Source organism: Amblyomma mixtum, chromosome 2 (assembly GCF_055824585.1).
Source record: "Amblyomma mixtum isolate Tamu chromosome 2, ASM5582458v1, whole genome shotgun sequence".
NCBI lineage: Eukaryota > Metazoa > Arthropoda > Arachnida > Ixodida > Ixodidae > Amblyomma > Amblyomma mixtum.
The window spans coordinates 84,874,781-84,897,394 of record NC_143013.1 but is presented as its reverse complement, the minus strand read 5'-3'; the positions used below and the strand labels follow the sequence as shown (position 1 = coordinate 84,897,394).

Genomic DNA, 22,614 nt, shown 5'->3' with positions numbered 1-22,614 from the left:
AGCTAACATTGTATAACAGGAATATAATACTTTGTTTTGTGTCATGCATTGCATCTGTTTATGTATCTTCATGTTTTGTAACCACTCCCCTCTTTAATGCCCTTGGCCTTGAGGGTTCAATAAATGAAATGAAGTGAAATGAAAATTAACAAGGTGACACTGAAACAAAACAGCAGAGCTTGGATATTATATGGCAGTGCTACAGCAAGTGTGATTGGCATCAGAAATTAAACAGTCAGTTGCAATGCATCTGAAGTTGCACTGAAAACCATGCAATGAATAAGGAATGTGAAATAACAGTGCAAAATGGTAAAAAAAAAAAATCTTGCTTATAAGCAAGCATGCCATAAGTTTCAGTGTGCAAAAGAATTGGCCAGTAACCGTATCCGAATCTTCCATCGTCTAAACCAGTAGCAAGCTTTGAAGGCCAGTTATACATTAAGTTCCATAAAAGCAAATTTCTAGTAAAGAAAAAGCAACTATCAACTTAAATGCATCAAAACGGTGAATTTACTTACAATGTTAATCACTGCACACAGACTTAACTACAGTATGGCATGTGGGGTTTAAAGTATTGAAGCAGCACATTGGTTATGAGACGCCATAGCAGAGGGCTCTAGGTGAATGGGCTATCTGGGGTTTTTCGGAGTGCGCAGATATAGCACAGCACACGTAAACATGCACAGCCGCAGCCAGGATTCCATTCTACAACTTTGGGCTCGGCATCCAAATACCATACCTATTAAGCCACCGTAGTGGGTGCTTTTTGCGGCAATGTCTCAAACCTGGAAGAGGCTGAGAAAATAGGCTTGCCGACAACCCCTAGACATGTGCACAGCCCCAAAGTCCAACATTTCACCCCAACAAATGGTCGCCTGTTTCCAATGAAGCACAAAGAGCATTTTTATTATCAAGGATTGAAGCCACAGCAGAGAACAGCCGTGCCACGCACCTCTGAGGCAACAGCCTGTCGTTGGCTAGGCAGCCTGGCTTGTGGATCTCTGGCGAGTAGTTTCCATACTTGGCCTGCACTGCGTAGGAGGCCAACAGGACGGAAGTCTCAGGTGGGCAGTAGATCTCGTCTGTCAGGATCACACTCTTCACTTGCAGGTAGAAAAGGCGCTGCAAAAGAACAGTAGCAGTTGTCGAGTTCTGCCGATAACCATGGACAAAGCAACAATGACAACTAAGCAGGAGTCGTCATCGGACCAACGATACCCACAGTCAGACAGGACTTTTCCCAATGCTCTAAAACTGTCCTTGCCTTGCCGACTGTAGCCACCCTACATTACCAGCAAACTTCCTCATCTCACCTAGCCATAAGACTTTTGGCCAAGCCACACATTTGCCTTTGCTTGGAATCAGGAGTGCCAGAGACTACTCTAAACTGACAGAATCGACAAGGTATTCTGAACTCGTGCGAGGGTGGCAGTTCATAAAGCAAGACATCAGTGGTGACGTTCATTCAGTTTGCAACTTTAGAACAGTTCAATGTGTAGTGATGCACATTGCAGAAAGCAAAATGCTTTCAACTGCCAAATGGATGACCAACTTTTCAACCCAGCTTCTGAGCTTCATGAAGGAAGCTGGGAAACATCTTACGCACTGCAAATAATTGACTGAGCATCCCTAATCCACTGTGCTAATCCATGCAAAAGAGCACGAAAGGTACATGTGTTTATACAATGCAAGCACTTGTGCCATCGTTACTGAGCTAAAGTATTATGCCCTTTCTTTCAAAAGCACTGCAAAAGGCTCTCGGACAAGACCAACACCACACCAAGATATACACAGAGCACTACAGCACCATTGCCACACCGTGACATAATTGCAAAGCAGTCTGAGCGGTGGCGTCACAAAATTGCATGGCAGCACACGAATTCGATGCTCTAAGAAATGCACCAGATACTGGAGAAACAAAGCTTTCCACACACTGGTGGGAAATTAAAGTTGTTAGCGTGAGACATCAGAACTGCTGCGGACGTTTAGGGTGCCTGGCAAACTTTGACAGAGTAAAATGAAGGCATTTAAACCTAGTGTTCCTCAGGAAAAAAAAAAAAAAGGCAAATTCCAGTGTTTAGTTTCTCACACCACCGCTGCTGCTCCAATATGTGCCGCTCTGTGCCAGCCATTCCAAATGAATTTTGGAGGCTGACAGCCTCCGCTGATCAATCTGCACAACGTTGCAGCTTATGAATTTCTCATTCCCCAAGTTGGAGGATCGACCTAATCTGGTCAATACAGTACTCAGAGCTGCCGCTGTGATTCTCCCAACTGCGGACTACACAAGAACGAGCTGCATACCTGCGTGATCTCCTGGATAAGTTCCTCTGCAACATCTTCAGGGTAGAATTTGGCACGGAATTTGAAGAGCAACGGGTTTTCCTTCTTCACGTCTTGGCTGAGCACCTGGCCAGAAGGGACGGAAACAGAAATCCACAGAACGCTTAGCCACATTATTCGAACCCACAACACTCAATTCAAACTGCAGCCTTAACTGAAATCCCCAGCATTTTTATGAGCAGTCAAGGTCAAGGATACCTTTTTGTTCAGCTTGAGCCATGTGATGTACCCTTTGTTGTCTGTGTACTGGAGGCCAAAAAACCAGATCTCCCTAAGGCCTATTGTCTTGACCACCTGAAAGAGCAAACCAGCCATTCATAACATGTTTCTAACCTAGTCATCACCTAGTTAGTCTTCATTACAAGTCGGATGTTAAAAGTGTGAACAGTAAACAGTAAAGCCACCAAGGGACCTAAAATATATATACACAAATATGCTCACAGAGCACAAACTGCAAGGACGAGCAATGCGTCAGCGTAAACCGATGCAGACCAAGAAAATCAAGCAACAATAGCTGTGGAATAAATTTTTACTGAAAACAGCCCTCCAGGAAGTTAAATAGACAACCACTTTGCAAGTCTGCAACAGTAAATAAATAGGAAAGTTTCTGCACCTCTCCCTGAGTTGCAAACATTTTACAGCAGGAAAATAAATATTAACTAAGCTCATCCTCATGCAGAACAGGTGCGTTCCCTTAAAGTCAAATGGTGCCTACCTGATCAAAGAGCTGCTTTCCTGTGGTGCTAGCCTGGATCGCGAACTCTAGTTCCGCGTCCATCGTAGTCACCCTCACGTTCACCTGCAAAAAAAAGAAAAATTTCTCTTCAATGTACTGGCAGCAAGATTGAACACCAAGTCTGCTTTGTAAAACAAATTCAAGAACAAAGAAATCAAACACAGGTCACGGACACATGTCCTGTCACCAGCCCACCTGTGCTCTGGGTGCGGGAAGCAGCTGCTTTCAAGAGCAGTGCTCGTGACCAGACTGAGTATGTGCGATCAGAGACACTACAAAGCTCCACATACGGAGAGTCCAGATCGATACATTACTTTTTGAGAATGCAGAATATGCAGCGTCTGCCAAAAACAGCTTCATTAATAGAAAAATAGTGTAAACATACAGTACTAACAGCAACTCACCATACACTTTTCAACACAAAAGACAAGGAAACAAGCTGCATCCTGTAAAGTCTTGAAATAAAGCAACTTGTTGCTCCCAACTTTATTTAGGGAGACGCATGGACAGAATATAAATAAGAGAGACCATGGAAATAAGAAAAAATGACCTCTGTAGTGGCATCACACATGGCTGGTCCAAATAAGGTGTGTGGATTTGTGACATAACACCTGACATCAAGAATTCGGCTGCTAAGGCGTAAAAGGACTATCAGTTTGGCTAATGAACCTGCAACATGAATAAAGAGGTAGCTTTTCTCAAAGAATGGATGGAGGTAATAAAGGGGCCACGCTATACATCCGATGAAGAGAAATGTTGCGAGCTGTTTATAACTCCTGTTAAGCCATTCAGATTACTTACAAGGATATTTACATGAAATGCAAGCATGTCTTTCCAATGGGTGGAACGACAACTGAGCCACCAAGCATGAAATTAGAAGGCAATTACCGTAAACTCACTTAAGAGCCGCACATTTTTAAAATTCCGGTGAGATTTTTGAAGGTGTGGCCCACGCACAAATTAAAAAAACGTATAACAATTTTTTTTTTTTCAAATTATCTAGTCCAAAAGAGGGGGAGCGGCCTATACACTGGTGCTGCCCTCACAAGAGATTATACAGTATCTGATAAGAGAAAACGCATTAAAGTAATTAGGCATTCATGCAAACATGCCGCACTTTGTACCATGTGTTGAAACAGCTGATCTGGTATTGTGATGTCCACAGATGTCAAAGGCACAAAAAAACAACAGCGGAAACATTATCAAAGGCCTGCTGCATCCTTATCTGAAAATTCTACCCGTGGAACTCATCACGACTGTCTCCTTTCAAGTGGCTACTGACAGCCCTACTGTGGGTTCCAAGGTTTATATGACAGTTCGCAAAACCTTTCAAAAACTACTGCAAAGTAGTGTCAACACAAAGCAGTCTTGGAGCAAAAGCCACAGTTACTCCAACAGTGAACGAAGATATTCTGAGTGTGGTGCTTCAGCATATACAGCCTGTAGGTTCTACCTGAAGATATTTCTCAAACCTTTGAACAACATTTCCTTGCCAGAAAATACTTGCTGCAACTCGCACGCAACATTTAGAGTACTCCACAAAAATCCACAACCAGTTTTGGGTAACACTAATTACATGCAGTGCCAAAGAGCCGTTCCACATTGCCAGGTTCATCGGCCAAGCACAACAATCACAGCACACAGTAGTTGCACTAAGCATTCTTAAGTGCACTGAGTAGTATGAATATATGACATAGTTAAAAGTTTTTTTTTCTTCCACTATCTCCAATTTGCATTCGTTTCTGAGCACCTGAGCAGCGCAGTAATGAATAACTGCCCACTAGGCTGCGCTCTTGCAATGCCTGCTACATAAACTAACCTTCAGATATACTGAGGCAGCAACACTGCGAAAAATTACCATAAAAACTAAGCACACTGTACTAGATGCACATATATTACTGTGAGGCACGTGACTCAAGTAATCATATTTCGAAGCAAAAGCATACTGCATACTAAAAAAAGGCACTCAATACAGACAAGGCATATTAAACAGCATACAAATATGACCAATGGAGCTGAGAAAAAGGAAAAACTTGGTACTTTCAAAGGGCATGCTTAATATGACAGCTCTGCCAGCTGACAACGAAGGCCACAGAACACTTACCGGCTTCGGCATCTTGCTTTAGTTGCCTGCTGTCCACCGGCAGAAAAAAAAGGGGGTAATTTCTGAAACAAAAGAACAATTGCTGCATGTCAGTTCCGTGCAGAAATCTCGCCCCAGAACAAGTCACGAGCACTGCATTCCAGCTGCGCTACGATACATCCGATATGGAATAGCGTTTTCAGCAAACAACCTGATGTCCAGGCAAACTGACACTCAACAAAAGAACAAAAGAAACACAAAACAGCGCATTTACGGACATTCGCACTCAGGAGTGCAATGAAGTGGCGAAATTCACTTTGAAAACTTAGCTGTTAAAGCTGCACTACGAGGATAAAACACTAACGAACTGCAGTAAGAAGACTAGATAGAAGAGACATAAAAAGCAAACCCCCTCACACTGCCTTGCGGCACGGCGCATTAGCGCAGTCAACGCTCTGGAGAGGAAACCCCCCACGCGCGCTGCACTTAATTCGCTCAGAGCGAATATGCAAGCAGCACAAAAGCCCCAACTGCATCGTTCGCCAGACGACAGGCATGCCGTAAAGAATCGCCGTCGCTCAAACAAGCCTTTCACATCGCCAGTTCTTTTTATTATTCTTTCTTCTGGTTTACACCGGTTTAATCTCGAACACGCGACTCGCACCGGCAAGGCAAGGGAAAAGAACTCGCCGGAATTGGAATATCCTGTCGAGTGCGCCAGTGGTGTTAAAAGACTAGCGATTCCGCGTGACCTTGACCGCGAAGCCTGTCGAAACGAGGATAAATGTTCGGTTACCGCCAGTTAAGGGTTTAAAGTCAAATGCCCGGGCTGCAGCGAGGGCACCTACACACATGCTCCGCTCAACAAGTAGCGACCGGCACCATTACGTCATTCGCGCCCAAAATCGTTCCGTCGGAGCCGAACGGACAGACCGACTCTGACCGCAAGCAACCGGCATCTCGCAGCGCGCAAATAAGCTCTCAGAAAGGTTACATTCGACGAAAACTAGCACAACCCACTCGATAGAAGGACGCGTACAGACACCGGTAGAGTTAGAACAGGGCTACCACACAAAGCGCGTGTATTGGGCTCAACATGCCTGCAAGCAACCACCGCGCAACGCCTTCGGCAGGAATTAAGGGCAAGTCAACGAAAGCCACTTAATTCTACGCCAAAACCAAGAAAATTTGTCACTACGCCAAACACGGTAGGCTGAACAAAACAAAAAACAGGTGGCAAAAGGACACTCCAGCGTTCGTCGCTTAACGGCTGGTTAGAAGCAACCGGTTTTTTGTATACGCGCTGACGAGGCTAGACCTCAGAGCCGCCGGGAATGCAGCATCTCCCAATTTATGCGGAAATTACGCGCTGGCAGCCACCAGACTCCCCACCGAACGCCAGCTGACACGTTAGTGGACCACTATGAACACCGAAAATGCCAGAACGGAGCAGCTTTCTAGAGAAAAACACCCGGAAACGGGGACGACACCAGAACGCAGTTCCCTGAACCACGTCATGTCGCTTACAAAAAACTTCGCCCCGAGCGGTCTGTCGGCGCGCGCCGGTACCTCACTGAAGACGGGGCCGCAGCGGCGCTCGAACAGCGGCGGTGACTGCCGCTTCTGCGGCTCCAGTCGCGGGCTCTAGCGTAAGGGACAACCAAGCATCACTCACCGGCGTAGAAAAAAGAACGTATTCCAAAGCGGCGTATCACCTCCGCGCTCGCGGTGACAACTTCGTACAAAATGGCCGTCCGCAGGGTGTGGCAAACGCGCATGCGTGTGGCAACTCCCACTTTCCGCTTTCGCGGCGCGCCGCGCGGAGGCGCAGCGGCCGTTCCGCGCGCGCGCGCGCGCATGCGCGCCGCGCCGGTTTACGAAACCGCGCGGGCGCAATGTTTGACTCTCCTTTTCTCGACGCCCGACGCTGAGGAAGAACAGGCCGGACTTATCGCGAAATGCTCACAAGCTGAAACTCAGCAAGTCGAACGGCAACGCGTGTAAATGCGTCACTGTACCATGACGATACAAAGGACGGGAATAAGATGACAGAGAAGAGATATCGACGACTGAAGAATGCGCCATGTCGTGCTATAACCCGCGCTTCGAGCGTCAGCTTGCTGCCTCGTGTTAGCGTTTGCTTCACGGCATCGTACTCATCTCTCAAAATGAGTTTTTCTGTTTGCTTTTATCTAGACCCCTCCCACTTTACTCGAGCCGGCTATCCATCGTCAGATACGCAATACTACCGGTACAATTCTTTTCTCGAGCCCCCCTCGGAACCTTCATATTTTCTTTTAGGGTGCTCAACGTGAAAGTCGATTTCCGGGACCATCACTGTAAGATCGAAGTGGACTCCCACTCCAGTGAAGGCGTGTGTCTGGCTAAGTTTAATCACGTTGCTTAGTTGACGACATCGTGCAGATGGCTAACCCGACACGACAAATTTAACATGGCGAAAGTGTCAGACGATAAATTAGTAACGTCCTCGTCCCACCGCGGCCGATGGAGTTGCCACACGTTGTTTGTTTTCTAACGCGTTCTAAAAAATAAAAAGAAACGCGGATAGTGGAACGTGGCTGTTAGGTCAAATAGCTTCCCTCGCAAGTTAGTCAGCATAGGTTAAATTCAGTTTCGGGTCTTTTCGCAACAATTTCTCGCGTCAGCTGCGTTTCCACACTGGTCGTCGAAGCAAGGACGGAAAGACATCGAATGCTTTGCTCACATGGTAACTTTGACGCACAAAGAGCGATCGTTGAAGCTTTATATGATGGTTGCATGAGTAACAGTGACGACAACTGTCGTCAAGTTGCAAACGACAACCAGTTACACCTTTCAAAAAAGGTATTTTAGCTGGACACGCATCTTTCCGACTCATTTGCCTCCGTCGGCTGAAGATGTTCTTTTCTCGAATTCTCAGCGGAGCAGCGCTAGCAGGGGAATAGTTCTCTGGGGCGTTGGTTGGAGCGTGTCGTCGTCGTCGTCAACGGAGAGCGGTACGGTTAACGCTTTTAACCGCCCATCGATCGCCATTGTTATTCGCACGGCGTGAAAGACGCCTGACAGACGTTGCCTATCGTTTCACCGCTACGCTCCCCAAGGCTTTGTTCCAACCTTCGTCATGGTTGCGCGCTAAACTGCGACAAACCACCAGAAACGCTGCGACAAGCCCACGTCAGTACATCGTGCAGGTAAGTTAAAAGGACCGCTACCTACATGCTTTGCAGCTGCAAGCGTATTTACCGGCAACTCTCGGAGGGAGCCGATCCCTATTACAGTATGCTTTTTTTTGTTTGCTTTTCTGAGTGAAGAAGAATTAACAGTTTTGCGACAGAAACTAATTCGTTCTGTCGCACTATAACCACTGAGCCGCCGCTGTGGCTCAGTGCATGTTATGGTGCTCGGCTGCTGACCCGAAAGACGCGGGTTCGATCCCGGCCGCGGCGGTTGAATTTCTTTGGAGGAGAAATTCTAGAGGCCCGTGTACTGTGCGATGTCAGTGCACGTTAAAGAACCCCAGGTGGTCGAAATTTCCGGAGCCCTTCACTACGGCGTCTCTCATAGCCTGAGTCGCTTTGGGACGTTAAACCCCATAAACCAAACCAAACCAACCGTTTAACGAAGGCTGTAATTTCTACCCCCCACCCCTTTTCCCTTCCCCCTCTCCTCCCAAAGGATAAAAGAATTACTGCAGTGCATTGACAGCAAGGGCTAAAAATAGCATTGAAGGTTGACCAGCATGGACGGAGCCGTACGTGATTAGAGAAACAGATCCGCTTTCGTTGCGACAAAAGATATTCACTATAGAATTTAGTCGAAGACGTTCCCAGCTTCCTGCCAGTGTAACGCGTGATCCTTTCAGTCGTATCGGAATGCAGCAAAGAATTGGGCCAGTCGGCAGTTAGCAAGACATCAAGTGGTACTTCGGATTCGCGCCAGTGACACCAGCAATGCTTCGTCGACAGCTGTATGCTGCCTGGACGTATCTTTTCAGTTACTCCCACAAGCCTACTTCAAAGCATGCAGCTGTCGGCATTTATATGTCTGAAGGTGTCCTATAGGAGCCGCATTCAGAATCAGCGGCACAGGGCACTGATTATGTGAGAAGCATTTTCTTTCAGTTAGCTCAAGTTTTTTTGCAATCGTGCGAAGACCCGACAAAGATATGGGCTCACCGGAGTCCGCTATCCATGAGACAAATATGGACAAAGGAGTGGGAGTGCCGAAAGAATTCCGTATACGCCAAGCCTTATTTGGCATCGCAGTACGGTGCGCACATGCGCAGTATCAGTCAAGAACGTGACACACCCGACGCTAGCCTGAGACATTGCGTATTTCTTCGCGTATAACGCACGTTTAATCCTGCATTACCTGTATCAATATCGCGTATCAATATCGCGCATACTGATGCTGTTGGTGATGCCTTCAATCGATCAGCATTGCAGGTGGAGCTCAGTGGTGTAGGTCTAGTTTCTTTTAATCGCGCAAAGTAATGATTGGTTTGGTTTGGTTTATTGGGGTTTAATGTCCCAAAGCGACTGAGGCTATGAGAGACGCCGTTGTGAAGGGCTCCGGAAATTGTGACCACCTGGGGTTCTTTAACGTGCACTGACATCGCACAGCACACGGGCCTCTAGAATTTCGCCTTCAAGAAATTCAGCCGCCGCGGCCGGGATCGAACCCGCGTCTTTCGGGTCAGCAGCCGAGCGCCGTAACCACTGAGCCACCGCGGCGGGGCGCGCAAAGTAATGAGGATTAATAGCTTTCACTTCATGTGTAAACCGACGTCTACAAAAACACATTTACTGAAACTATTAGCAGTATTAGTGCGAATAATCCTATCTTTCGTATTCAACATTCTTCCATATTGTAATGGAAGTAATTCCAAATTAGGGCTTAATTACTCACAATAGTTACACGCAATGTCCATGATATGTATTGGATTGGAAACCGTGACATGTATGCCGCAGGAGTAAAATGCGTGTCATAAAATGTGTATTTGGATAGTCCTAGTAGGCTTCCTTACATAAACTGCCTATTTCACTTCTTAGAGAGATATCAAGTAAGTCGTCTTCAAAGAAAGTTGCCAGAAACTGCAATGCGCAAAGGCAGAAAGAATGCAGCTACCAAGAGCTGCAGTTCTCTGCTACTTCATCACTGTCCGATTATCAGCCAATCCCCTATAGTGACAGATGTGTCGCCTGTGTCAGCGCTGATGTGCACTTCTTTTATCTGTCCTTCGTCTTGATTGAGCCAGTTCGGTTCCACCGGGAATTTACAACTCGACCAAACAGCGACGTAAGTACGCCTAATTGTATTTCTGAAGTAGACCGCGAAAAAAGAACGTTTCCTTCAAAATGCACCCGCCACAGCCGCTATCGAAGTCGCGAGCTTCGGCCTAGCACAGAGCCTGAGCAACTTACTTTTCTGACGGCCGGAATGAGATTTGAAATCGTCGAAACCCTGAGATGCTGAGGCAACATGGAATAAGCGATTACTGCTCGCGTTATTGCCTCCACTCTGCCAACGTATACGCTGACATTTCTCTATTTGGACTAATGAAAGACAGACCCGTTAATAATGGGGTTCGGAGAGGGAACAACCCTTTTGTCCGCGAACTATGTCGAACTGACCTTGGCGCGACTTCCGTCGATAAGGCGTCAGGTCGCTTACGCCATTGCACGATCCGCGACACACCTCGAACAGTGTCACTGCGTCATCAATCATTATCGGGCGCAAACATCCACGTTTGAAAAAAAAAACGGAAAAAAAGAAGGGGGGGGGGGGCGGAGACGAAAAAAAAAAGAAGTAGAGAATATAGAAGATTGCCACCGGCGACCCAACAGAGGTATGTGGAGTGTGTGTGGGTGTCGAACAGTTCCCGGTCGTCGGAGCTTGCAATGGAACAATAATTATGTGCCTTATCGTACTCAATCGACACGGCCCGCTCTTATCGAGCACAACCTCGATGTACGTGGGCGGTGAATTACCTCACCGCATGCAAATTAAGCACATTGCAGAATTCTCCGCAGCAATAAATAGAAGGTACGAGATAATCAATCGCAGTTGACAGCTTTAATTTACTTCGTCTGGGGCACTGGATCATGCTCGAGATGGTACAGCCCTCTCGATTCTGATGCGCATATTTATCATGCAGAAGGGGCCACACTTAGGCGATGATACGTGAGAATTAAGAACAGTTGCTTAACCTACCAGCACCCAATGTGGACCACAAGACTGGTTCCAACTTTCGCGTTCTGATGTTTCGGCATTAAATTCAGCGTGGTGAATTATAAGTAAGACTGCAGACGCTCTTACATGGCTGTCACAATATCTACCTCAATATCCACCGAAGTCTCTAGTCTAGTCCGGAATAGGCTATCGTCGATCTGTTTTCGCGCAGTGGGCTGTAGACACACAGCTCCTTCGATGGTGCCAGTCCTTGGTTTAGCCTGCTATTTCCATTGTCACAATTCGAAAGACTTCTTTGAAAACTTTCAAGTTTTCAAATATGCCTTAGCAATTAGGACGACAGTCTGCTACCCTATAAGCCTTCTATCAACATGACACAGGAGAGAAATATCTCAAGAAAGGAGCAAACGCAAAAAAAAAAACAAGTAAACGTGTAAGCAAGAAAAGCAAACAAAAAACTTCATGAACGGATCATCATCATCATCAGCCTGACTACGCCCACTGCAGGGCAAAGGCCTCTCCCATGTCTCTGCAATTAACCTTGTCCTTCGCCAGCCGCGGCCACCATATTCCCGCAAATTTCTTAATCTCATCCGCCCACCTAATTTTCTGCCGCCCCCTGCTACGTTTGCCTTCTCTTGGAATCCACTCCGTTATCGGTTATCTTGCCTTCGCATTACATGCCCTGCCCAAGCCCACTTCTTCCTCTTGATTTCAACTAGGATATCATTAACGCGCGTTTGTTCTCTCACCCACTCCGCCCGCTTCCGATCTCTTAACTTTACACCTGTCATTTTTCTTTCCATAGCTCGCTGCGTTGTCCTTAACGGATGGGGATGTTTGATTGTTTAACAGATGGGGGTGTTAAAATTCATTGCTTTAGTAAGACTTGGCTCAGGACGAAAAATGAGGTATTGAAGAAGGGATGACTTAACTCAGTACTGAAATGAACCAACCAGCCCGATAAGTTTCATTGAAAACTGGCCCACCCCCAGAGTACACAAGCGATTGTAACGTCTCCCGCTTCCGGAAACACGCTGCGTCCTGAGTGGTCGCGCCAGTTTGATCTCAAGTGATATGGAACTTATGTTGCCTCCAAACAGCTACCCACTGTGGCAGAAGATAATCAGAACGTACGTCTGCGAATTCTACTAACCTTGCTTTCCTCGAAGCCGCGGAATTGCACGTGCTTCCACCTGACGGGCGGCGCGGTTGATAACTTGCTGCGCGCCCCCTCCTGCTGCCTGATTAGGGCGTTTTGATTCGGAGCTCCCCGTGGCCACGCCGTTCATATATGTTTTGTTTGCTCTTCATTTAGCAGCCCCAGGCCACCTGACATATTGCATCATGACCGCGGAACGCGAATAGACACACGCACAACCCACTCCAAATAAAACCTGTCCAACAAAGGAGCCTCACAGCTGCTCTGTATAGAGATGTGTGCGCAGGCTTAAATTTGCGGATGCGGAACGCGAAAGTATTGGGAAGGGATTCGCAGAAGCGGCGTAATCTGATTTGTGTCGTCACAGGCCGCGTGCATAGTGCGCATACAGGATCTCTGACGTAAATAGAAGCAATCCCGGGGAACAAAACATCCCCTTTTTTTATTACGTCAATGACGAGGAGGACGGTTATTATACGGCTCTGTCGCGTCAGCAAAAAGTGTCCGCGCAACGTGTCCGCAAATTTTGTCCGCACAATTACGTCGTTCTCTTCAGATAAATGTGTAAAAGTGCGAGTGGGACAGATAGTGTGTGATAAAATGTTGCCGTGGGAAAATGTGGTTGATGAGATGCAATTAGTTAATTAAACGCGAAAAAATACCTTAGACGTCAAAATAGCAATTCACGACGATATAGTACATGGACGTCAGAACAGCCGCGGACGTCGATATAGTATGTGGACGTTTTGCTTTCGCATTGCTCCAATGCCGGTTGCCGCAGTGATCTCAAAGTTTTGACGTCCTACGCGTTTCTTTTGCTGTTTTTGTGTTTCTTGCTGCTGTGGTTGTCGTTGAAGGAAACTATGATGTCCCAGTTGCATGCCTCGCATATGTTCCTTTTTGACAACATTTGCATTTGTAAAATTGTTTATTTAAGAACCATATGCAAAATCACTTCGCTCACGCAGAGACGTAAAATTTTCGCAGGAGAAAGCATGATACACGACATCACCATCTGCTCTCAGAATAAGCATTACGGGCATCATTAGGACAGAGAAGTTTTAAATTTCTTTTTAAATGCATTTTTTAATGCATTCAAAGGAACTGCTACTGCGTACTTAGTGCTGTGAGGGAAATAAATTGATCCTCTATCCTTCACTCTCAGTCTCGCTTATCTTTCACGGAACGCTTTCGTAACAGTCCCGCCATGTAATTCGTCCTCTGGTTGGGAATAGAGCTGAATCTACTAAGACGGTTTTTTCTCTCCAAAAGTGCGCAAAGCCGCCGCGGTGGCTCAGTGGTTATGGTGCTCGGCTGCTGACCCTAAAGACGCGGGTTCGATCCCGGCCGCGGCGGTTGAATTTCTTTGGAGGAGAAATTCCAGAGGACCATGTACTGTGCGATGTCAGTGCATGTTAAAGAACCCCAGGTAGTCGAAATTTCCGGAGCCCTTCACTACGGCGTCTCTCATAGCCTTAGTCGCTTTGGGACGTTAAACCCCATTAACCAAACCAAAAGTGCGCAAAGCTCACACGTGTACCTTATCGAACCGTCAACAAAAAAGTGCCCGCAAAAACAAACAAAACATGCATAAAGACAAAATAATTACTTGAACGAAATGCCGTGCGGGACATTTCTGTCGAACCTTCTCAACTATGGGTATACGTTTCTCTGAAAACTCGACCTCTTTCGTTTTTCTGGAGCACTTAGTCTGACCTACTCGGAATCCCTCGGGCGAAAAAAAAAAATTGCTCAACCCAAGAATAAACAAAACAAGAACCGCACGAACTAAATGGCGAGTTAGTAGGTAGAAAGTTCACTTGGGATGCAAGGGACGCCTGATGAAATGCTCCGGATTAATTCGGACCACCCGGTGTACTTCAACGTTCGCTGACATCGCACTGCGCACGGGTAGTATTGCGTTTCGCCTCCATCGAAAAGCGGTCGCCAGGACTGGGATTCGATCTCGCGACCTTGGGATCGGCAGCCGAAAGCCAGAGCCACTGAGCTAACGCGCGGCGGGTATGGACGAGTTGATCTTACACGATTGTGAAACAACACAGCGGCTCACGGGCGAAGAAATCGACGAAGAAATACTGCGTTGTGCAGCGTCCTTTTTCCCATTCCTTTGTTCGTGTGCCTCTGCGCTGTTTCGCCATCACTAGCATCCGCCACCAGCCCGAAAATTATGGCCTGCAATAGCGCATAAATGGCATCGGGTGATGAACTCCGCCGCACAAGTTACGCAGCTCTGTCTCTTGTGGCTGAGACGATTGCACAGGCTCCCAAATGGCCCCGAAGACACTGTATTACAGGCACATAACAAGATGCGGGCTTAATTATAACTAACGGTGCAAGAGCCTAGAAGGGTGGTAATGGCCTTGCGCCGACTTTTCAAACAGGAAAGCTACAAAAAATTATTATGATTTCCTAACTGAAACCAGATTCTTGATACGTGTTGCCTCATGTAGTTATGCCGACATGTATAATTTCGTGCTGTGTCGGTAAATTACGTACTGGTACTTTAAATCATGGTTCGCCAAAATTGAATACCATTAAATCTTCTCTTTGCCCTTAGCTGTTAGGATCCCTAATGATATTAGCTGTGCCAACAAAGTAAAAAATAAAAAATAGGATAGAAACAAGGCGCGATTTCGTTTCTTTTTTTTAGCACGCTTACGAGAAGTTTGTGGGAATCTGGCTTTCCGCCGTCGCCTTTGCGCGGCTGTGCCGGCCTACCGCGTCGTTTCTCCTCTTTCCCTTGCTCCCGCCTCAGGCGGTGGAGAGGCGGCTGGGTGACTAATCACTGTCATTTAGCCACAGCTCCGCCCCGGCTCCCCAAGGGCCTTTGCCATTGGCGCCTTTTGGCGGGAATTCGGGACCCCGCTTTGGGCGGCCGCGCGCCGCGCGACCGTCCGAGCGGGGCCGAGAGAGAGAGATCCCTCCGAGACAGCGTAAGGTGCGTACGTTACTGTTTGTCCGTGCCGGCCTTTGCCGTTCGGACCAGTGCTTACTCGAGCTCGCCCGCACGTGTCCTCTGACCTGCAGCGGCTCGAGCCTGTCCAGCGGGGTCCAGCGACCTCAGACAGGCGTACCTTGCGTTGATTGCCCACTCTCTCTCGCAACCGGCCCAACGGTCGACACGAGAGAGAGATCACAGCACTGCCGCGGGGACATTCTCCTGCAGCGGCGTGCTAGCGGCGCACATTGCTCGAGTCGCTTCGTGCGCGCAGCGGAGCCTTGCTCCTCGCGCGCCCCCGGGACGGGGTGACGATTGAGTGCGTGTGTACTGCTGAAGGACGACGTGAATAAACGTCTCCTTTGTGAACTTGGAGGCCTATTTCTTTGCGGCGAATCGCTCTCCTCCCAGCGGAGGTTGAGTGCGCCGCATCGGTGTCCCAGTGTGTGTGTGTGGTGACGGCTGATCGGGGCCCTTGGCTCGCGCGAAGCTCGAACCCGCGGTGGGTAGTGGCCTGTGTCCACTTAGAAACCCACAAGTTTTAGCCCTTTTTCGGTTTCGATAGTTCGCATGTTCTGTGTCTCAGCATTAATGAAGGATTTCCAGCACGTCATTCCCACCTCACATTCCTTCGTCGGATTACAACAGCAAGGAGCAGCGGCTGTAATCGCGAGCGCGGAACTGTTTAAAAAATTCCGCTGGCCTCAGCGGCAACACCGTTCCCATTCCGCCAGCGTGCTCCCCCCCAGCCCCCTCTCCCCACAATGTCAAAAGACAGCGCAAGCAGGCTGCAGCGACGCCCTGTCGAGGACCGGGCAGATCTGGATCACTTCGCCTTCCGCGGATAAGACAGAGGTAATGGCCTCTTATCTAGGGGGCGCTCCATCCTAGTCACAACGATAAGCCGTATGCACCGGGAAGTCACTTGTGAGAAAAACGGCTTTCAACAGGTGTGATAGGGCCGGGAATCCGCCGCTATTTCACGCACGTCATATCCGCCAACTTCCTTTATCACGCTGATTCAGCATCGTCATAATCACTGCCACCACTACAACAATCTTCCCCATCGACGTCGCTGTGATCATAGTAAGCCCAGTTACATTCTTAGCAGAGCAAAGTCATCTCCTACTAATGACCGATTATCCCTGTCGGCTAACTGTGGCCATCCGATCCTAGAAAGTTTCCTTATCTTATCTGCCCCTCCCGTGTGGCTCTGCCGTCCCATTTACATCTTTCTTCCCTTGTTAGCCACTCGGTCACCCTCACATTCCATCGGTTATATGTTTGCCGAATTACTTACCGTCCAAGTCTATCTCCTGCTGCCGATTTCAGGTAAAGTATTGTCAACTCAAGTTTGTTCTGTAACCGATCTCTCTCTTATCTCTCTCTTTTATCCTAGTATTTCCCATAGCTCGCCGCATTGTCCTGAACCTAATTTCCAGCGGCTTTTTTCTTTTACCTCCGGGCTCCGGCCCCATGGGTAGAATACAATTTCTTTTTTCTTATTTTCGCGGATATCTGTATCACCTGTTCATAACCTCCGAGTCTTTTTTTTTCAAAGTCCACCCAGCCCATTCTAGTTGTCCAACGGATATCTTTCTCGTTGTCCTGATCTCCAGTCACTACTTGGGTACGGTACACGTGTGCATTACTCCCTTGCAGCTTAGAGTACCTCATTACAAATCACGACTTGCACCACACCTCTAGCACCACAGTAACTCTTCCCCAGACCATAACTAGGCTTAGCTGTGCCGGCGGCTGCCGCAGTCTATCGCCAGCACCGGTGTTCTTTTAGTGCTGTTGAAATCCCGTATGTTCGCGTTACGGTCCCCTGCATCGCACGCAGTTGCACAGAGCCGGGCCTTACGGAAGCGCTGGGGGTGCGTGTAGTACCTGTGCATGACCAAACCTGTCTAGACGAGAAGAGTGCGCAACAGCCCGAAATAAAAGGCCACTCACGCCTCGCTGAACGGATTGACACAGGCGGCCGAGAAAGGGCGCGAAAGTATACCCCCTCTCACCTGGCTTTTCCCTCTGGCTAAAAGCGCGCAGCTTGGCCGAGTTTTTACACTAAACGGAAAGGTGTAAAAAGGGAGTACGTCCTCTAGCTCACTCTCTTTCATAAAAGAGAGTGCACTAGAGGACAGCTTACTCCCTTTCAACTCCCATACAGGTGTACTGGTGTTTAGAGCGTAGAACTGACGTCAACTGACCAATGGCTGATTACGCAAAACGGTGTGCATGGAAGGACAATGATTCGCTACTGACCGGGGTTTTTCTTATCGCATCGTTATCGCTATCATCACTGGTCACTACCTCAACAATATAAGCGTTGCCGCCAACACTACACAGCCAGGCACTCCATGGGGCGCAAGTTCACCGTGAACCGCTTTTAAAGCACTCTGTAAATCCGGCCTCTGATAAGGTGATGCCGAGTTCTGATAAGCTTTATGCAGATCCCTCAGCGCTGCACAGGTTTAGCGTGAACACCATATCAGTCAAAGGCAATGTCGGACGACGTGCGTCACGGCGCGTGTCTGCCAGCTCGAAGACAATGCGCGCTCTTATCTCTGAGGGTGATGATGTCTCGAGGTAATAATAGGGAAACCAGTGCACGGGACGATCTTGGCGACAGTGCAGAGATAGAGTGACCGCATTACGTTAACCCCTCTCGAACCTAGCATGAGCGCCATCCGTATTAAAGGCGAGTTTAGCCACTTCACAATTCTAGAAACACTTCAACTCCACCCACCTATCCATTCTTTTCTGCTATCTTAACGACGCCAGATAAGAGAAAGAAGTCCGCTATCGAAGTGCGTAATATAATTTTACAATATCTAATAAAATGTATTTGAAGTAAGTAAGCTTTTAGTAGAAACTGAAATACTGAAGAACTGACACTGAAGAACTGATTAATTTGAACTGATTTGAACTAACGGACACAAAGAAATGACGGCGCGTACACCTCTGTTCTATGGTGGTCCACCCTTCTACCCCGGGAAAAGGACAGAGCGTAAGGACAGAAAAGGCTCAAAGACTGGGAAAGGGTGCTCATAGTATTCTTGCTAATACGGTAGACGTAGAGTCTTTGTAAAAAATGTACACCCCAAGGAATTTGTTTCCAAGCCGTGTAGCGGGGCTCTTATGCAAATTAGACATCCCTAAGCTTGGGAGGGTGGAGGACTTAAGTTCCTCCCCCTTCGTGAGATTAGGGTCCCTTAGTATGCAAAAGGAGCCGCGTTGCAGGGTTCAGAGGAGACCCCTTGGGCTGTATACTTTTGACAAAGACTGTAGTTACAAGCGCGACACTGGTGGGACGAGCATCATCACTCGTCCAGTATTGCAAAATAAAAAATAAAAGATACAGTCGATGATAATTAACACGCTCGTCCGAACAGCGCCTGCTTAGGACCGAGCAGCTTGTACTGACGTCACTTGCGTCGGCGTCAAGCGATATCACCCCTGTCCGAGAGCCGGGTGGATTTGGGGCAGAGAGCGTAGCAAAGGTTCTCCTCCAATTGTGCTCGGGTCTGTTTCCGTTCGCCTGCGCAAGCGCACGAACAAGTATCTACACGCGTTATCGATAAGCAGCACGCTTCTTAGGAACGCTTTCAAAACCTACGCGCGGCTAGGTGAAGCGTGCGTCGTATACTGTGGCCTTCGATGGAGAGGCTGTAGACTGTCTGAAGAATACTTCTGCGTTGCATTGTTGCTGCATTGTTGCTGCATTGTTTCTTCCGTTACATCGTTGCTGAGGTGTCCACCGAGAGTCAGACAGTTACTGCGCCTTTCCTTTCCTTATAACCATGCCAGGGGTTGGAAACTCCAGCTAGTTTCGGGTTGAAATACTTCAGCACACCCTAGTGACTCAAGTAGAACTGCGTCTCTCATAGCCTCAGTCGCTTTGGGACGTTAAACCCGAATAAACCAAACCAATAAACCAAATCAAGTAGAACTGGAGGCTAGAAATAATTCCTGTGCATGCAAGCAGCGCCAGTGACAGCACAGGTGGCCGAATTTTCAGAGACCAAAAAGCGAAGTTATTCTGTTTTTGCAGGCAGTGGTGTCTAGGGAAGTTTCCTAACCCTGACCATGACACCCATCCTCACCTCACGATGATTGATATATATATATATATATATATATATATATATATATATATATATATATATATATATATATATATATATATATATATATATATATATATAAGGGCCCCATTGCGCAGCTTACAGAAGCAAGCCTCCCGGGCTCCTTACTTTTAACCAAGGCTGCACATTGCTGGAAGAGTCCACGCTAAAAAAGAATTACACGCCCAGAGGAGGCTCAGTGGATAAGCCGTTGTGCCAGCGATCGCGGCGTCCCCATTGTGAAACTTCGAATTCAACACGCGAACTCAACAATCACAGTGGCGCAACAGCGCTTCAGGTCAAGTTGTCTTTCATGTCAACGTTACAGCATTACAGCCCCACGGAAACCTGGAGATCGCCGCAGAAATCAAGGATTCTGAACAACGTAAACGTTGTTTCCACATAAGCCGCTGCACTTCGAATTCGACTTAATCCGACGTTGGCCGAATCTGATAAAGAAGAAAAGGGAGAGACTTTAATGAATACAGGAGAGGGAAGAGGCGAAGAATGAAGACCTGCAAGTAGCTGGCCAGCGGAAACCCTCCTTTCTTAAGCATTTCATCCCAGAAAATCCGAACACTAGGCTCGCAGAAAGCCTGTACCATGCAATTCATAAACAGGTGAGTATACCTAGTGCTCAGGGTATCGAACCCAGCACCTCCCGCACGTGAGGCGGATGATCAAACCACAACGCCACCGCGGTGGTCCCACAGCGCTTCAAAAGTGCCCTTCTGATGAGAACAATAAACACATGTGAAGATAGTGCTGTCTGGAACGCTCCCCTGTAAAATCTGCTCCTGAGCCATTCGCTAAGTACTGCGTCTGCATGGTCGAGCTGCTGAGTAGCACACTCAGCAATCCCCGCTTCAAGACTGGGATTTCTTGCAACGTTCCTCTTTCACGAAATACAGTCTAACCTCTTTACAACGAAACTGTTTATAACAAAGTAATGGATATAACGAAGGAATGACGATTCTCCTTGGAAGCTGTTCAACACTAGCTATAGCGAAGCTACGGCTATAACGTAATAATCTTCGGGCCCCTTTAACAGCGTAGCCGCCGCGGTGGCTCAGTGGTTATGGTGCTCGGCTGCTGACCCGAAAGACGCGGGTTCGATCCTGGCCACGGCGGTTGAATTTCGATGGAGGAGAAATTGTAGAGGCCCGTGGCCCAGGTGGTCGAAATTTCCGGAGCCCTCCACTACGGCGTCTCTCATAGCCTTAGTCGCTTTGGGATGTTAAACCCCATAAACCAACATTTAACATCGTCGTAACGAGGTTAAACTGAAATTAGGACGACCAAATAGACGGTGGGAAGAAAATGAGCTTGTATGTGTCTTCAGGGCTTAGATAATAAACCCCAACACGGGCTATAACAAAGCTACGGCTATAACGAAGTAATCGTCGGATACCTTCAACTTCGTATAACGAGGTTCAACTAGGACGGTCAAATAGACGGTAGGAAAAAAAAAGGGGTAGGGGGGGAAGCTTGTTCGCGTCTTCAAGGCTTGGATAATAAAACCGCAATACGTGTTGAAGTGGTCCGTCGCTTTTAGTGCCAGGGAACACAAGCTTTCAGCACCGACAGCAATATGGTTTTTGCTTTCGCTGTGTTCAGTGCTGAACACTCGCTGATATAATTGTTCCGGAGGAAAACAAAAGAACGTTCTTAAGGGCTTTACCACGACTGGAGTACGCAAGAGAGCCTGCATCGTGCAAGAACAGAAAAAGGTGCCAAGTGAATGAAAGATAACAAATGAACAAATGAAGATCAACTGAATGACCTACGTCAAACAAGACACGAGATACGATTGTACAGACCTCGAAACAGCGTAAGCGACATGTTTGCGACGTAGCGGCAGTAAGAAGAAGGAGACTGGAGAAAAGAAGCTGCGACAGGCACGTGCTTGGCGTCGGCCAAAGTGATCGATAAGTTTGCGGATGACAGGTCCAGAGGACGCGTTACCTTGGCAACCATTATCCTGAATTTTGAAGAGTGGACAATACGATTACGCATGAACGTTTAACAAAAAGACTGAACACGGAGCGTCTGTTCGGCTGCTCCATCCTCCGTCTCACTAGATCTTTTGTACGGTCAAGAAAGAACAAAATCTGGGACAGTCGTTGAGCTATTGACGGGACGCGCCGGTGACTGAACGACCATGATGGTCTGCTGCGAGAAACGAGGTCGCGGGTTCGTTATCCGACAGGGGCGCTCGCATGTCGATTAAAGCGTAATGCAAAAAAAAAAAAACAGTTCGAACAGGCTTCTATATGTACGGTGTTACTGCTGGCCGAAGTAAATCCGGAGCGGAATCACAAGCTATATGACGCCCGTTAGCAATGATTCTAATAATTAACCGAAGGGGGGAGGGGGGGGGGGGGGGGGGCAATATAAGACTTCAAATAAGGCCTCAATATAAGACCTAAATTTATTGATTTAAATGACTAACAACCGGTGGTTCATATTGAATGACTACTCGTCCAGTGTAAAGAAACCAAAGACTAGAGGACTTAACCAGCACGTAATCATCAAAACCGAGTGGGGAATAAGCAGCACATGTAGCAAAAAGCTGAATTTTGAAAATGCCGCAAAAAAAAAAAAAAGGGCAGTATCTACGGGACCGTCCGACATCACTTTTACTTCAGTTTTTATATACCGTAAAAGGACGCGCCCAGCGTGCTTTCCATGGTGCCACCCGACGGCCTTGTGCGTATTTCTGTGACTACATTAGAAACGCTTGCGAGTCCGAAGTGGCGCCAAACGAAGCCTGGCGTGTCAATGGGAAGTGTACCAAAGCGGATATTTTCAAGTGAGCGCAGATTCAATTCTAATTCGTGACATTATCTCAAGGTGATTATGCGTATTTTATTGACCTACAATACTGCGCCTTCAATGTGGTTCTTACGTTTCCAGCGTTAATCGGCCTCAAATTAGTAAAGTTGGAGGGTCGTTAGACGGTACTGCAGACACTGTAAAACAAGATGCATATATGCTTAACAAATACAT

At 47.6% G+C, this 22,614-nt stretch overlaps 1 protein-coding gene across 5 annotated transcripts in view; it reads right to left on the bottom strand.

Annotated features, from left to right (window-relative positions):
- The window catches only part of Moe (moesin), a 129,008-nt gene that overhangs the window by 15,342 nt on the left and 91,052 nt on the right, over nucleotides 1-22,614 (bottom strand). For 4 of the 5 annotated variants that reach the window (XM_089572089.1, XM_089572093.1, XM_089572092.1 and 1 more), the window contains 5 exons: nucleotides 5,184-5,245; nucleotides 3,059-3,142; nucleotides 2,542-2,637; nucleotides 2,305-2,409; nucleotides 953-1,122 (listed from right to left, as the gene is read on the bottom strand). In XM_089572089.1, the coding sequence (XP_089428215.1) occupies nucleotides 953-1,122; nucleotides 2,305-2,409; nucleotides 2,542-2,637; nucleotides 3,059-3,142; nucleotides 5,184-5,195 (467 nt within the window). In that variant the 5' untranslated portion in view covers nucleotides 5,196-5,245. Of the gene's footprint in view, nucleotides 1-952; nucleotides 1,123-2,304; nucleotides 2,410-2,541; nucleotides 2,638-3,058; nucleotides 3,143-5,183; nucleotides 5,246-6,837; nucleotides 6,980-22,614 lie in introns of those variants that run through there. The other variant, XM_089572090.1, reaches the window with a different exon arrangement.